This window comes from Diabrotica virgifera, chromosome 5 (genome assembly GCF_917563875.1).
Source record: "Diabrotica virgifera virgifera chromosome 5, PGI_DIABVI_V3a".
NCBI lineage: Eukaryota > Metazoa > Arthropoda > Insecta > Coleoptera > Chrysomelidae > Diabrotica > Diabrotica virgifera.
Window position 1 is genome coordinate 123,383,215 of NC_065447.1, and position 16,666 is coordinate 123,399,880.

The 16,666-nt window shown below is 31.3% G+C and overlaps 2 protein-coding genes across 2 annotated transcripts; both read right to left on the reverse strand.

Moving 5' to 3' along the window:
* Nucleotides 1–10,575: 10,575 nt before the first annotated feature.
* Nucleotides 10,576–14,102, reverse strand: LOC126884365 (uncharacterized). Its single transcript, XM_050650295.1, has 3 exons — nucleotides 13,014–14,102; nucleotides 12,193–12,265; nucleotides 10,576–12,139 (listed from the first exon to the last, which is right to left on the reverse strand). Exons 1-3 carry the CDS (start codon nucleotides 13,910–13,912, stop codon nucleotides 11,096–11,098), a joined length of 2,016 nt encoding a protein of 671 aa, XP_050506252.1. The 5' UTR covers nucleotides 13,913–14,102; the 3' UTR covers nucleotides 10,576–11,095.
* LOC126885460 (zinc finger protein 514-like) lies at nucleotides 13,936–14,807 on the reverse strand. Its single transcript, XM_050652031.1, has 4 exons — nucleotides 14,513–14,807; nucleotides 14,280–14,399; nucleotides 14,044–14,196; nucleotides 13,936–13,943 (listed from the first exon to the last, which is right to left on the reverse strand). Exons 1-4 carry the CDS (start codon nucleotides 14,592–14,594, stop codon nucleotides 13,936–13,938), a joined length of 363 nt encoding a protein of 120 aa, XP_050507988.1. The 5' UTR covers nucleotides 14,595–14,807.
* Between the last annotated feature and the right edge of the window lie 1,859 nt (nucleotides 14,808–16,666).

Consider the following 16,666-nt stretch of genomic DNA (forward strand, 5'->3'; position numbering starts at 1 on the left):
AAAAAAATCTAAAATTTGGTTATATATTATTTTTACGTGTATTGAATATTTTTGGAGTTATTATCAAAAGAATATAAAAATTACAATAATTTTAAAAATTATAATTTTTTTAAATTATATCTTTTTTTCAAAAATATGCATTTTAAACCGGTCAAAATTATTGAAATCATTACTTATGCTAATATGAAGAAGTTCTTATAAGGATTATTATAAATTTTATTTTTTGTGGAAATCGCGTATGATTGATTTTTCACTTTTTCTTAAAAAATTCCAAAGGGTTCTCTTATTTTCATCATAACTTGCTTAATTTTAACGCTTTTAACTTGCTTCGAAGCTCATTTGATAGGTATTCTGAAGTACTTTGACAAATGTTTAGCAGGTATATTTTATAGATTGCATCGTTTTCCCGTTATTTAAGCTTGAATACTTAGATTTGAGTACTCGTCGAAAAAAATACACATTAAATTGCCAATAACTCACTTTGATATAACATTAGTTTAGTTCTTTAAGTGAGGAATGTATTAAATTTTTTTATACAGCGGCATGATATAGAAAATGATCCTTGGACTATTCCCTACCTTCTGTGAAAATTTCAAGTAAATCCATGCTGGACAAAAAAATTGCGAGTCAAAATGCTTCATTTCCTCGACTATAGAAGGAGGAGAAACAATCAGTAAATGTAACGAATATAAATACCTGGGTATGAATATGAAAATCACGAATGATGGAACACTGGACGGAGCCGTTAAAGAACGAAATACTCAGGGCAGGAAAGCAATTACGCTCCTAAACTCAGTACTCTGGGACAAGCAGATAAACAACCAAAACAAGAAAAAGATCTATAACGCAGTAGTGAAAAGCATTATAACATACAGCTGCGAAGTATGCCATATGAAGGAAAAATCAAAATGAATGTTAGAGGTCACCGAAATGGATTTCTGGAGAAGGGCTGCAGGAAGATCAAGAAGAGAACATGTCACCAATTAACGGATACGAGAAATAATGAACGTCACACATACAATAAATGACGAAATTAACGAAATACAACTACGATGGTTTGGTCACGTACAAAGAATGCATGAAGACAGAATACAAAGAATAATACTATACACTTCGCGCTCGTTTTGGCATCCGTTATACTGGCAACAATGAACTTATGGTATCCGGTAAAATATTTAACCTTGGTCGTGTTTACGTGAGAATTTAGTTAAAGAACCCAGACAAATTCAATTTATATCTTTTGCTATTTTGGCGTTTTGTCATAGAAAATCGGTTTTATATATAAAAATCTTTTAGAATCCTAAATTTATTCTTTCAACACTTGCTCTGTATGTGAATGAACAGGAAAAATTATAATTTTATAATTAGGTAGTTGTATTTTGCTTGACCGGTTTCACAAAGTTTGTATTTGCATCATCAAACGGTTTAATAGAATTAGATTTTTAATGGTAATGGCCAATGTTACACTAAAAACAAATAATATGGAGAATAGAAGATTATGTAAGGTACATTCCATGTCAAATCACTCAGGCAAAAAAATTTGGATCTCTGATTTGTCTGAAAATTGGTATATAGCTTCTGCGTGACGTAAAAATAAGATATTTAAGGTCAAAAAATCTTCTTGTTTTCTCAAAATGTTATTTTATGCGATTTTACAGTGATTTGGTGTTTATTTAAACAAATTTGCAAATACAAATTTCTGTGACAAAGTATCAATGAAAAACATAATATTTTAATAGAAGGGACTCAAAACTGTCATCATATGGCATTATAACACGTTATTTTGATTCAAAACAAGGTCTTGATCAAATTTTATAGTGTAGAAAACGTTAAAATACCGTTTTTTACATTTTTCTCCATTCTCAAAATACATCGTCATCGATTTGGCTGAAAATTTGCTCACAGATAGCCAAAATATAGGACTTTACATAGTTGGAAGGATTTGAATTATATTGCAATACCAAAAAAGTTACATGCAGTAATATCAGACTCAAAAGTATATTAGTCCAGTCGGAATAGCATTTGACCTTGCATGCCGAGCTGCCCAAAATTTTATTTTTCTAACCTTTACGGGAGTCAATAGTAGCCTAAATTTAAAATCACGAATGAATTCCTTCTTTACGTTAGCCGCCATCTTGATTTTAAACGAGAACCTGTTTTGCTCAATAGAGAGTTATTAGAGAGATATCGAAACCCTATTTAACATCGTCCTTTAATAAAAGATCCTTTATTTTGACATATACGCAAGCGCAGTATCACGTCCTTTATTTTTGTCCTGTAATAAAATACAGGCCGCCTGTATTTAAGGAAAAATAAAGGACAAAAATCTTTTAATAAAGGATCCTTTATTTTGACGTGACGTGTCAAAAATGTGACAAATTTGTCAAGAAATGTGAAGAAGGAAGAGAAGGAAGGCGTCTAACTTCACTTATATTTATGTTTTTATCACATCTTTGCAAATTTTTGATCTAAGTTGAAGTTTTATTTATTAAAAAGAACTCCTAAATAAAGAGATAAAAGTTTATTCTCAATTCTCAGATATATATTGTTAATGTTTTGATCCAAATCAATATAAAAAAGAATATTTAAGAACATTGAGTTATTACAAAAAGTTTATAAACAGGAATTTACATATAATATTTGTAAATAATTTTATAGTGTTTAATAATTACAATAATCAGATATAGAATTTCTTTATAAGTCATTTAAACTCCAGACATTTTTGTATAGAAATAAATATTTTTATTACAGATATACCTATAAGATGTACCTACCTAGTTTCAATTAATTTGAATGCACGTATCATACTTGCGACATTGTGGAAAAGTTTAGGATTTGTTAAAATTCTGCATTCAAACGTAGAGTTCAATTCAACAGATATATAACATAAATGGTATTAAAATATAAACGGGCTCATAGAATAAAACAAAAGTTTAAGTGGTTTAAGTATTTATTTTTGAAATTTTAATCCTTTATGTATTAGAATAACGTTTCGAACCAAAAGTATTACACTTTCATTTTCGTGCCATCAGCTTTTGTTTATTTAAATATACTGTCAAAATAATTCATCCACCATAAAGCTAATTCCTCTATTTATTTTGTCCTTTAAAACACTTTCTTTACTTTATCGTGTCCGGGCATGTCATTCATAGCCCAGTTTTGGGCTATGTTGGTTCCATCTTTGCTGCCGAGCCACAAATCTTCGAGGGTACAATGATAGTTTCTGCATGTAAGAAGATGTTCCATATTCTGTATTTCTCCACAGTCACATCATCTTGGTCTATTTTCTCCCATTTTAGAATGTTTTATTTTACTGGAGCGACCCATGTTCTTATCCTATTTATACTTTTCCGTATTTTAAAGTCTAGGTCTAGAGATTGGCCGGTCCATTGAACCTAGGGAAGAGGAAAATACTCATCCTGCACTGTTCCAAGGAAGCTTTTCCTGGATTTTAGTCGCTTTTGTGGCGTTTGAGCTTTGTATAGGGCATTCCACTCATCCACAATCTGTTTAATTTTCTATATGTGCTCTGAAACGCATCTGTGTATCAACGGTTCTACAAAACCCGTTAAAACAATTTGTTTGTTCATACATTTTTGCTAAATGTGGAAGTCTTTTTAACGGAAAGTGATATAACATTTTAAAGGATACGTAAAATCAAACACCAATATGCATTTATAAATTTATTAAATAACTACTAATAATTTGCACTATGGGTAGCGGGTGGGAACTCCTTTGGAGTCTCTTGGATTCTATTGGATAATCCTATCAGGGAAAGTGAATCAATCCCTGCCCCCTGCAGATTCCAGAAGCTTCCTGACCCGGGAAGCTAGCACCTGCTAAGGGTCCCTTGTCCAGGGTCACGGATGAAGTCCAGAACGGCATCCAAGGCGACAAAGAATACTTCCGGTACGGCGAAGATGGCGGAGCTGGCAACCCTTGATTTTAGGGATAATATAATCTCACAAACCAGTAGCGTCTGTCTCAGAGTGAGCGGCTACAAACAGCGTCTGACCCAGAGTGGGCGGCTGAATAAGAACTCACCAACCCGCATGGCAAGCGTGGTGTTTTAACTGCCATTACCCCCCTCTTTTTATCATGGCGAATAATAAAACAAACGGAAATGGTCCCCAGGTGGGTAAAGAAATTTCTGAATCCCACACCTCAAAGGTCTGCCTCACTTATTCTGGGGGAGGCAATAATTCGCTCTTGATAGATAAAAACAAAAACCCACTAAGACGAACACAACAGAAACCAAGAAAATCTATCAATCTGTCAATAGGGACATACAATATTAAATCAATGTCCACGGATGAAAAAGTACATGAACTGGAGGAAGAACTAAAAAATATAAAATGGGATATCATAGGCCTATCGGAAACTCGAAGGAAAGAAGAAAACCGAATACAGCTAAACTCCGGGAATCTACTGTATTATAAAGGAAATGAAAAGAATAGTAATTTTGGAGTAGGATTTATAATAAATAAAACCAGAAGTAAGCATGTTCAAATAATCAAAGGTATATCAGATCGTGTCGCCTATGTCATACTCAAAATAAGAAGAACATCAATTAAAATTATCCAGGTATATGCCCCCACGACAGCTTATGATGACGAAGACATCGAACTATTTTATGAAGATATTTCAAAGGCTATGGAAGAACATAAAAATCGTCTCACACTAGTAATAGGAGATTTCAATGCTAAACTGGGTAAGAAACTAAACAAAGAAGAAACTAAAATAGGAAATTTCGGATACGGCCAGAGAAATGATAGAGGTGCTACTTTGATGAACTACCTAGAAGAAAAGCGTCTATACGCAATGAACTCCTACAAAAAAAAGTCCCAAAGAAAATGGACATGGATCAGCCCTAATGGGTCCACAAAAAATGAGATCGACTACATACTGTCCACGGAACGATATATCATTAAAGATGTAACAGTTCTTAACAAATTCACAACAGGTAGCGATCACAGGATGGTCAGAGCAAAAATTAATATCGACGGTAACTATGAGATGAAAAGAAAAATAATAAGAAACTCGGATATAGTAGATAGAAACAAACTAGGGCAATATAAAGAGAAATACAAAGACCTGTTTAAAGAACAATTCACCGAAAAATTAGACAGTGATGATAAAGATATAGACGAAATAAACAACATACTTACAGCAACGATGGTTACATCAGGAAAATAAATAGCAAAAAAGGATGTTAAAAAGGACAACTATGTATCAGAAGAAACAAAGAAGCTTATGGATAAAAGAAGAAAGCTTGTCGAAGAAGGCAAAAGGAAATCTATAGAATATGTAGAAATCAATAAGACAATAAGCAAAATGATAAAAGAAACTAAGAGAAAAGAACAAGAAATAAAAATAGAAGAAGTAATACAGAACAACAAGAATATGAAATGCTTAAGACCGAAACTCGGCAGATTTGAAATAAACAAAATAAAAGACGGAAACGGAGTAGAAACAAACATTAAAGACGACATCATAAATATAATCCAACATTTCTACTCAAAGTTATATAAAACAAAAAAGGAACCATCAGAAGAAATAAAAACCCAACTTAACTCGAAAATAAAAAATGTCAATTCAGAATTACAGCCAGAAATAAGCAAATCAGAAATAAAGAAGGCATTGAAAGAAATGAAAAACAACAAATCGCCTGGAAAAGATGGAATAACTACAGAGATGCTGAAATATGGTGGAAAAGTGGTAATTAATACTCTCTATTCCCTTTTTAACAAAATATTAAAAGAAAAAAGAATCCCAAACAACTGGAAGGAATCCGTAACCATTATCTTACACAAGAAAGGGGACAAAGCAGATATAAAAAACTACCGTCCTATAACACTCCTCAATGTAATGTATAAACTCCTAACAAAAATTTTAACCAACAGATTGACGACAAAATTCGACGGATACCAATCGAAAGAACAAGCTGGTTTTAGAAAGGGATTTAGCACAAGTGATCATTTATTAAGTATGAAAATCCTTATAGAACGAGCAAATGAATACAACATCCCTCTATATGTAGCGTTCATAGATTTCGAAAAGGCTTTTGACAGTGTCGAACATTGGGCAGTGAAAAGTTCTTTGATTAACAGCAGAATTGACCACAGATATACAGACCTAATAGCCAATATATATAAAGATGCCACAACAACAATTAAAGTATACGAAGGAACACAATCAATTCAAATAAATAGAGGCGTAAGACAGGGTGACACAATATCACCGAAACTTTTCAATCAGGTTCTGGAAGATATCTTTAAAAGATTAGAATGGGAAGAAAAAGGTATAAAAATTTGTGGACAACGCTTGAACCATCTAAGGTACGCCGATGACATCGTATTGATAACCGATAAAAAAGAAGAATTGTTTGAAATGATGAAAGAACTGGACATAGAAGCCGGAAAGATAGGCCTTAATATGAATTACAGCAAGACCAAAATCATAACAAATACAGATGAGGACATCACAATGAGGATCGGACAAGATGAAATAGAACAAGTTCATGATTATATATATCTGGGTCAAATTATAAAACTTAACAAGGAAAACCAAACAGCAGAGATCAAAAGACGAGTTAGACTGGCATGGGCGGCATTTGGAAAACTAAGCTACATCCTTAAAAACAAAAGATATCCACAACATCTTAAGACCAAGGTATACAATCAATGCGTACTCCCTGTTCTCACTTACGGTTCCCAAACGTGGACGTTTACAAAAGCAAACATGGACAAGATCATAAAGACGCAAAGAGCAATGGAAAGGCAAATGTTGCACATAAAACTATTGGATAAAAAGAGAAACGAGTGGATAAGAGAGAAAACCAAAGTTAGGGATGTTAGACAAGAAGTTGCAAAGTTGAAATGGAGATTTGCCGGACACACTATAAGACAAAAGGAAGACCGATGGAACAAAATTCTCATAAATTGGAGACCGTGGCAATATAAACGAAGCAGAGGAAGACCACAAATGAGATGGGCAGATGATGTCAAGAAGCACGTGGGCTCTAGGTGGATAACTGTAGCGACAGACAGAGAAGAATGGAAAAGGATTGGGGAGGCCTATGTCCAAAGATGGACCGAAGAAGGCTAATTAGATAGATAGAATTTGCACTAGATTTGCTCCTGGTTGAAAATGTACTGCCACAGATTTTTCGATTAAATCGCAGCACCTTCATATTTGTTAGTACATATTTCAATGTGTTCTCTATTAACAACTGCAACATTATGTAAAACTGAACAAGCTCGTCATATTATTCTTTGAATAAAAGGTAACTTGCATCTTATTTCACATATTAATATTGGAAATCTTCTCTTCAAAATACCAAATGTTCTTTCAATAACAATTCTTAAAGCAATGTGTGATTGATTATACAGCACTTCAACTGCTAGCTGAAGATTTTGCAATTGTGTCATTTGGTGGTTGAGCACTGGATATCAGATACATTGTCCATAAATTCTCCATTTCATATACCCATAATATGCAAAGGTATTTAACAACTCCTAACATAGTATATATTTCTAATTTCACTTCCATGTTGTACAATAAGTATTATGGGTTATGTTGTTCTTTAAATGACAAAATAATGAAATTCAACGTTTTACTCTTTTCAATGATCTTATTTTAATTTTTATCTATAATAAGATGTTATTCTAAGAGGTAAGCAGAAGTAACAAATAGAATTTTATAGGTTATTTTTATATTTACAAAAATATTTAATGTCATATGATATGTCAAAATAAAAGATTCCTTAAAACTGCGCATCGATAACTCTCATTACACATGTCCTGTATTTGTCCGTTATTAAAAGATCCTGTAATAAAGGAACTTTTAACTTAGAGTTTCGATATCTCTCTATTGCCAACGTCTTTTAAGTCGACCTGTAATAAAAGATCCTTTATTTTGACATATAAGCATGCGCAGTATTGCGTCTTTTATTTTTGTCTTTTAATAAAATACAGGCCGCCTGTATTTAAGGAAAATTAGAGGACACCTTTATTTTAATAAAAGTTCCTTTATTTTGACATAACGTGTCAAAAATGTGAAGAAAGGTGTAACTTTACTTGTATTTTGAATTTATCTTGTCGCTTCTTTGGATTGATAATTTATGTATTGTGGGATTGATATTTGATTAAACTTTCATCATTAAAGTTGTATGTTGGGTTTTATTTATTAAAAACAACTCTAAGTAATATTCTGAGATATAGATTATTGATGTTTTGACCCAAACGAATATAGAAAAGAACATTTTATTGAAGCTTGAGTTATTACAAGAAGTTGTAAAAAGGAATATTACGTAAATAATTTTAAATTGTTACTAATTACAATGATAAGACTTAAAATATCAGTAACTCATTTATTAAACTCAATATATTTTACATTTTTCTATAGAAATAAATATTTATTGAAGATATAAGAGATTGAAGATATAAGATCAATACATTTTAATGAAAGTTAGGATTTGTTAAAATTCTAGATTCAAAATAGAGTTCTATTCAAGAGATATATAACAACAGGTTAACAAAATAAAACAAAGGTTCAAGTATTTATTTTTGAAAATTTAATCTTTTATAGATTAGAATCTATAAAGTTTTTAATCAAAAGTATTAATACACTTTCATTTTCATGCCATCTTCTTCTTTTGGTTCTTATCCGTTTCGAATGTTGGAAATCATATAGCAATCGTAATCTTGCTAGCTGCGATTCGAAATAGTTCCATTGATATTCTCCCTCTACCAGGTCTTCGCTTACCCTTGACTGTACCTTGCAATATGTACTGCAGCAGGGAGTAACGGTGCTGATTTATCATATATGTCCCAGATACTGCAGTTTTATGCGTTTAATGGTAAACACAATCTCCAATTCCTTCTTCATTCCTCCTTGTTCGTGATCCATTTCATGCCATCAGTATTTGTTTATTTAAACATTGCCAAAAAAATTAATAAAAACCAGCATAAAGCTTAATTCTTCTATTATCTTTTTGTATATCGGGAAGTTTATCTGACAGATTAGAGGTCTTTTCATTTTCAGATAACTAATTATGTATTGGGAAGTTTATATAACAGTATCCTTAGTATCTGTCTTTTCAGCTCCGGATAACTAGTTAACGGGAAGTTTTTCTCTGTCAGATATCTATTAGTATCTAATCTGTCAGATAAACTTCCTGATAACTAGTTATCCAGAGGTAAAAAGAAAGAGAGGGCCATAATGGATAAAAGATCAAACGCCAATAGCATGTATGTATATATTTATAAATTTATTATTTAAAACCTGCTAGTGATCATAAAATACTTATAATCAGTCACCAATATAATATTTATATTTATTTATAAATTTATTAACAAACTGCAGTCCAATAAAAATAAAATTAGTTTAAGCGCTAGCTTTAAATGTCGAACAATAATTTTAAACAAACACACACACAATTTAGTCGCATTAGATTAGCTCCTGGTTGAAAATGTACTGCCACAGCTTCTATACCAATATCAACAGCACACTCATTTGCCAGTATTTCAACGTTTTCTCCATTATGTACTACTGCAATATGTAAAACTGAACAAGCTGATATTATTCTTTGAATAAAAGGTAACTTGCATCTCATTACATATGGTAAAATGGGAAATCTCTTCACAATACCAAATGTTCTTTCAATAACAATTCTTGAAGGGATTTGTGATGGATTATAAAAACACAACTTCTGTCTGAAAATTCTGGAATGGTGTCATTCGGTAGTTGTAGTTGAGGAATGGATATCCACTATTCCCTAATAATATATTCTCCAGAAATTCCCCATTACATATACCTACCCATAATGCAAAAGTATTTAAAAACTCCTAAAATAGTATTTCCAATTTATTGCACTTCCATATTATTGAACGATGAGTATTATGGGATATATTATGTTGTTCTCTAAACATCTTTAAATGACAAAATAATTAAATTTAACGTTTTACTCTTCAATTATCTTATTTTAATTTATATCGACAAATGGAATTTTATAGGTTATTTTTATATTTACAAAAATATATCATGTCATTTGTCAAAATAAAAGATTCTTTAACTGCGTTTGCAATACCACTCTTTTAGACCCGTCCTGTATTTGTCCTTTATTAAAGTATCCTGTAATAAAGGATCCTTTATTTCCCGGTGGCAATAACTCTCTAATATCTCAATTTTTAACTTTTCGACAAAAATGGTAGAAACTGAAACTGTTCCTATTAATTTTACTATTTACTATTTACAATTACTATTGAAACTATTTACAATTACATATTACAATTTCTTTTTAACAATGTTTTCCATTGATACTTTACGATAGAAAATGCAAATTTGGTTAAATAAACACCAAATCACTGTAAAATCGCATAAAATAACATTTTGAGAAAAAAGAAGAATATTTTTTGACCTTAAATACAGTCGGAAAAATGAAAGAATACCCATGAGCGATCACGTCATTCACTTATTTTGTATTTGCTGTCTTTTCTATAAATAACAAACGTTAGTAATAGAAAAAGATAGCAAATACACAATAAGTGATTGATGTGATCGTTCATGGGTATTGTTTCATTTTTCCGACTGTATTTAAGGTCAAAAAATCTTCTTCTATCCTAAGGTCTTCTTATAATAGCTTCTGCAACCTTGTTTATCCAAGAGTTTTCTACTCGCGTCTAGAAATTATAAAATATTTTTGCTCCTTGGCTTTCTCAAGGTCATTCGATTGAAATGTCAAATAAAAATGCAAACAATAATATTATTTATAAGGTTATGTTTTATTTTTATTGTGAATTTGAAATTATTATATTATGTATTAATAAATATTATTGGTGCTGATGAAATTACGAATTAATGTTACAAGAGACATAATATCATAAATTGCTTTCAGAGTAGGTACGTTAGTAAATGTTTTTAAAGTATTAATGCCTACAATATTTTCAATATGGATTAAAAAAAATTGAATTAGAATAGGTGAGAAAATCAAACAAATTAATAATGTATACAAATAAAGATTTTATTCTAATTAAAGAGCACATTATTTACTTGTAGCATTAATTGATTTGCTATCAAATTTGTTTCTTCAGCATCAGGTTTTGATAACAGCTTTTTTTTTGACTGTAGTTTTTTTCTTGGTGGAAAATAAACGTTTTTGAGCAACTACTTTTTTATTGTGTGGAATGTTTTGTGTTCCATGAGATAGTGCCACAATATTAAATTCATTTCCAGAATGTTCTGCTAATGTCCTTAATGTAGGCACCAAGGGTGCTGTAATACTTTTAAATGCCTCAAGTTGTTCAAAAGTTGTTATATTTTGAATTATTTGGGTTTGTATTTCTATCAATTTCTGTTTTTCAACTTCCAGTTGTTTGGACGTTTTTTCTTGATTAATATTACAAGACTTACTCACAAATTCCACAAATTTAGCTTGCTCTGTAGCTTGTTTAATTTTTACCTCATCTGTATTTATTATATGTTCTTCATCTGCATTAGTATCTTGAATTTGATGGCCTTTCATAAATTGACACACAAGATGTATGTGTTTGCACATATTCCATCTTATACTGTTATCCAAGCATGTACAGGAATATGAATGTAGACAGGATTGGCACAAATCACAGACTAATCGGCAGTCACAACTGGGTTTGTTTTTCTGAACTAAATAGATATCATTGGTTGAACTTGATGGTATCTCCCAGCCCATTTCAGACATGACAATGGTGTCCATATCTAAATTAAGACTTGTTTTGTGCCTTTTCCGTAACTCTCGTAATTTGCTGGATATTTTACCTTTATTCAACGTAATAAGCCGTTCAAACAATTTGTCTTTAATTAATTTAATCAAGATATTGATAGTTTTATCCAGCCTTCGTACTTGTCTTCCATTTAAATACAAATATTTAATCGTTTGATGCATTCGTTCTATGCTCATATTTGTATTTATTCCTGCATGCAAGCGATAACAGTACGCCCAGGATTCCATATTGTGCAGATAACATTTTTGAAAATATTGACCAAATTCTTGGGTATTACCAGAAGATAGAAGAGAAATTTGAAAATTTTGTATCATATCCCTAAATGAAGTAACATCGGTCTCTTGTAATAAGGTACGTAGCTGTTTGTATACGATAACCTAAAAGACGAATGATATGATGAGTGGGCAAAAAAATTAAATATTTAAGTTACCTTTTGCTCTTGACCATCAATTTTATTTAGATTTTTCCGCCACGCTTTATCTACGTGCCAGGAACAGAATAGCCTAAAATTTAATATCCATAATATAGATTTAATAAAAAAATTTTTTAAGAAACGCTTTTCTTTAATAACGAATGAATAAAATTAAAAATATTATAAAAAATTAACAAAAAAAAATTTAAAAAATCTAACACATTCGTCAAAAAAAAGCGTGGCACGTCTTCATCGAATAAATGGTTTTCGCCCCACGCTTTTATTTAACGAATGTGTTAGATTTTTTCATTTTTATTTTTTGCTTTTTAGTTGATTTTTTTATATATTTAATTTTAGTCACTCATAACTAAAGAAAAGCGTTTCTTAAAATTTTTTTTTCATATTTTTTTATTTTGTACTTTTTAGTCTTACACTTTTCAAACATTAAAATATATCGTCATGTTTATTAAAATATGTATAAAACATATGATGTATCTACTAACGTGAAAAGTAGTTGGAATGGGCAAAAAATTTGAAACTTTGTTGTTTATTTATGAAGCATAACGTAAACAATTAACGCAAGAAGTGAAATTATGTATGGTTCATATCATTAGCTACAATCCGTAAAAGTTTCAAGTTTTTACATCGTAAAAAACAAGAGAATTTAAGTATTTAATATACAAAAAAATTTTTTATTGACTATTCGTGTATTGTTACCGCAAATTTTCATTCATTTGCATTGGAGAAAAGGCAGTCAAATTAATGTCTAAAGATTTGACGAAAACTATTGAACTAAATAAAAGCGTTTAAAAATAAGAATATATTGCATAGTTTTCTACCTGAATTTAGCTGGAGTCATAATTTGGAGCCATGCATTATAGTAATATTGGGCCATGTCTGACATGAAAACCATGGGTTTGATTACTCTTCCTAAATTTTCTTTTATCTTCATGAAAAAAATAGTCATTATTTCCTCATCAGACCGATTTCCAATCATAAAACAACAAGGAAATCCCTCCCTCATATCATCCAATATTAACAATGTAGTAAGTTCAAAATCATGAGCATTAAGTCCATGTGTTCCGTCGATACAAATTACATCTTCTGAGTATTTGTCTAACACTTCCAGTTGACCAGGATGCATAACAATTAACAGAAAATCTTCATTTTTTAAACAAGGAAAATCATTACATAAAGCCCCTTGTGGCTTGTAATATAAAATTATTCCACTATTCTTGGCTTCTTCAATCCAGGATTCAATACTTATAACTTCATTTTTATGGCGAATTCCATCAGAATTTAAATTAAAAGTTTGTGATATATTATGAAGATCTTTTCTTGTTAAGATATGCATCCTTTCCAACTTATTATTAGTTACAGAATCTCTAATCTCATCTAATATGCAAACAAGAGGAATTTTCGAAGCAATTTTACTAGCTATTTCTATTTTTTCATTTTTAGTAATATTCAAATGACCCAAGTCATTGTCATGACCAATGTGAGTTTGTATAAAATTAATTTTAACATTGCCATTTTCTGGTAAAATACAAACTTTCAATCGAGAAGGACATATTCCATTAATTTTTCTGCTTCCTTTGGTTTTTAAATATCGCATATCCTTACCCTTTTTCACATAAAAACCTGAACGATGGCAAATATAACTCTGTTTCTTAATGCCCTCTGCAGTCGTATATGGATGACTGTATGTGACATATGAAGAAAATTCTTTTTTTTCCATGTCAGTTTTCCATTTTTGAAATTCTAGTTCACTAGAAAAGTGAAGATCTTGTTGCTCTATTTTAATGGCATGATATTCTTCGAAATGAAGAATTAAATTGGATTTTATAGAATTTTCGTAGTTACACAAACTGCACTTGAAGTTTTGTTGCTTTTTTCCAATATCACTGTCTTTTGCATGAATTTTTTTATGTTTTATAAGATTTTGTAAATGTGAAAACTTTTTCTGGCATTCACTGCATTGATATGGGCAAATCTTAGATGAAGTCAGCTCGTTGATATTTTCTGAAATAAAATAAAATATGTTCGCTATTGATTCCTGTATACAATAATAGCCAAAAAGCACTAAATAGAAGTTTTGTCCTCACCTGGATGAAACTTAGTGACATGCCTTTTTAAATTGGAATATTTAGAGAACCTTTTGGGACATTTGTTACAAAGTACAATAGACTTAAATGTTTTGTTGGGTGCAATTATGTCCAGTTTATCTAAAATTACAAGAATTAGGAATCATCAAATTGTAGATATAACAACGAGAAGTCTTCAAGTTTGTAGATTGCATAGATATCCAGTGGATTGTTATTAATCAAAAACAACTTACCAGGATGAAACGTTTTCAGGTGACTTCTTAAATTAGAATGTTTTGAGAATGTGAGCGTACACTCCGTGCATATATGTTCCATTATATATTCCTATTTTAGCCGAAATAGTTTTAAAATAATATGTAGATTTATAGTAAATAATAATCTCAAAATATTGTAGGCCTTATATAGTTTAAGAACATCTACTAGATTACTCTGACAGCAATTTATATTATGAATGTCTTGTAACATTAATTCAGCACAAATATTATTTACTAATAATACATACAAATTTAATCAGCACAAATATTACATCAATATATATTTCAAATATCAATATTTCAAATAATGTCAACAGTTGAAACATAACCTTATTAAACATATTTGAATTTCGCGGCATTTTATTTTACATTGTCATAGAACTGTCACAACTTTGACCTTGTGGAAGCCAAGGAGCCAAAATATTTTATAATTTCTAGACGCGAGTGTATTTTCTAGTCTGCGTACGTGGCCGTACGGTACGTGGCCGTACTTGTACGTGGCCGTACTTGTACGTGGCCGTACTTGTACGTGGCCGTACTATTTTAGTCTTCTCTCTTCTATATATTGCAGGGCATCTTTTTCCACTTGCATACTTCTCCTTATCTCCTCATTTTTTATTCTGTCTCTTCTGGTGAGACCACAGCATCTTCTCCAGTATTTCATTTCGGTTGCCAGAATGCTCTTTTGGGCTTTTTTGTTTATGACCCAAATTTCTGCGGCATATGTTATGATGCTTCTTACTATTGTTTGGTATATCATTTTTTTTATTTCCCTTAATGTTCTTATTTCAGATTACATTATGGAGTTGTCTGATGCAAGATCTTGTTTGTCCCAATCTATTTTTTATTTCTGCTTCTGTTGTTCCGTTTTTCGACATTATAAAGCCCGAATATTTAAAATTCTTCGTTCCTTTTATTTCTACTTGTTCTTCTATTTCTAAGTTTTTGACGTCTTCTTCAGATATTGCTAAGTATTCCGTTTTCTTCACATAAATTTCCAGGCCCACCTTTTGTATTCCTCTTTTAGTTTTCTGCAACTGATATCCTCTGCAACATGCAACTGATATCCTCTTCATCTTGAGACATAACCACCTGATCGTCTGCGAAATACAATGTGTAGAGGTAATCGTCTCTTATCGGTATTCCCATTCCCATACCCCTACATTTTGTTTTCCAAGTTGTTAGTGCGTGTTCTAAAAATATTTTAAATACAGTTAGTAACGTTGGGAATTGGGCAGCCGTGTACCCTAATAGCACCCCAAGTAGCAATTTTTCGACACATTGGTTGTCAGTACAAACAAATGCACTGTATATAATGTTGCCCGAGAGCATTTTCAGTTGTTTCGGCCAACGTCCCCTATCCCGACTGACATTACGATGTTACAACTTTAAGTAATACCTTTAGTTATACGGGCAACTAATTTATTACCATTGTGACAACTACATATCACAGTTCAGTTTTTTCAACAATCGCAACGACTTAAAAACGTTATAATGCTAAACTAATTTACGCCCTGGCCGATTTGGGTTTTCTGGCCGACTCTGAAGTTGTCTGTCACGACTCACGACCCTAGGTGTTGTTCTAGGTGTGTGACACCTTTGCGGCAACTTCAGAAGGAGAAAAAGAATTTACTTTATAACCTTATTTTTTTCTTATATGTTTTATTTTGCTGGAAATTTTCGATTTATTTAACAACCTGTTTGTTTGTTTTTTTAATAGCTGGTTTCCATTCCATTGTCCACTGTTTTATCAGTAGATTTGATAACCTTAATCTTTCAATCTTTGTATCAGCTTTGCTAGACGGGGTTGCCAGGTCAGTTTTTACTCTTTCAGTAGTTTTGCTTTCACAAAATCAGTAGATTCTTTTTAGGCCATGTAAATACAGTATACTTATACAGTAATCTGCATACCCGTCTTAACTGTCCCAAGAGGAATTCCAAAAAATTGGAAACCTAATTATTCCAAAACAACAACTGGTAATTACCATTTTTTAGCTAAAATCTACTAAATCAAAAACTAAAATATACTTAAGGATTTTTGGGATATATTTGGGATTTTTGATAATAAAAACAACAGCTAACTTAAGGGGATAGGCGCAAAATGTCGCCCGTTAAAATGTTCAATGTATTTTA

Coding starts and splice junctions, on each gene's coding strand:
- LOC126884365 (XM_050650295.1), bottom strand. CDS start 13,912: ATGGAAAAAAAAGAATTTTCTTCATATGTCACATACAGTCATCCATAT. Junction 12,266..13,013: donor ATGACTCCAGCTAAATTCAG/GTAGAAAACTAT, acceptor ATTAAATTTTAG/GCTATTCTGTTCCTGGCACG. Junction 12,140..12,192: donor TTGATGGTCAAGAGCAAAAG/GTAACTTAAATA, acceptor TTCGTCTTTTAG/GTTATCGTATACAAACAGCT.
- LOC126885460 (XM_050652031.1), bottom strand. CDS start 14,594: ATGGAACATATATGCACGGAGTGTACGCTCACATTCTCAAAACATTCT. Junction 14,400..14,512: donor CCTGAAAACGTTTCATCCTG/GTAAGTTGTTTT, acceptor TTGTAATTTTAG/ATAAACTGGACATAATTGCA. Junction 14,197..14,279: donor TGTCACTAAGTTTCATCCAG/GTGAGGACAAAA, acceptor ATTTTATTTCAG/AAAATATCAACGAGCTGACT.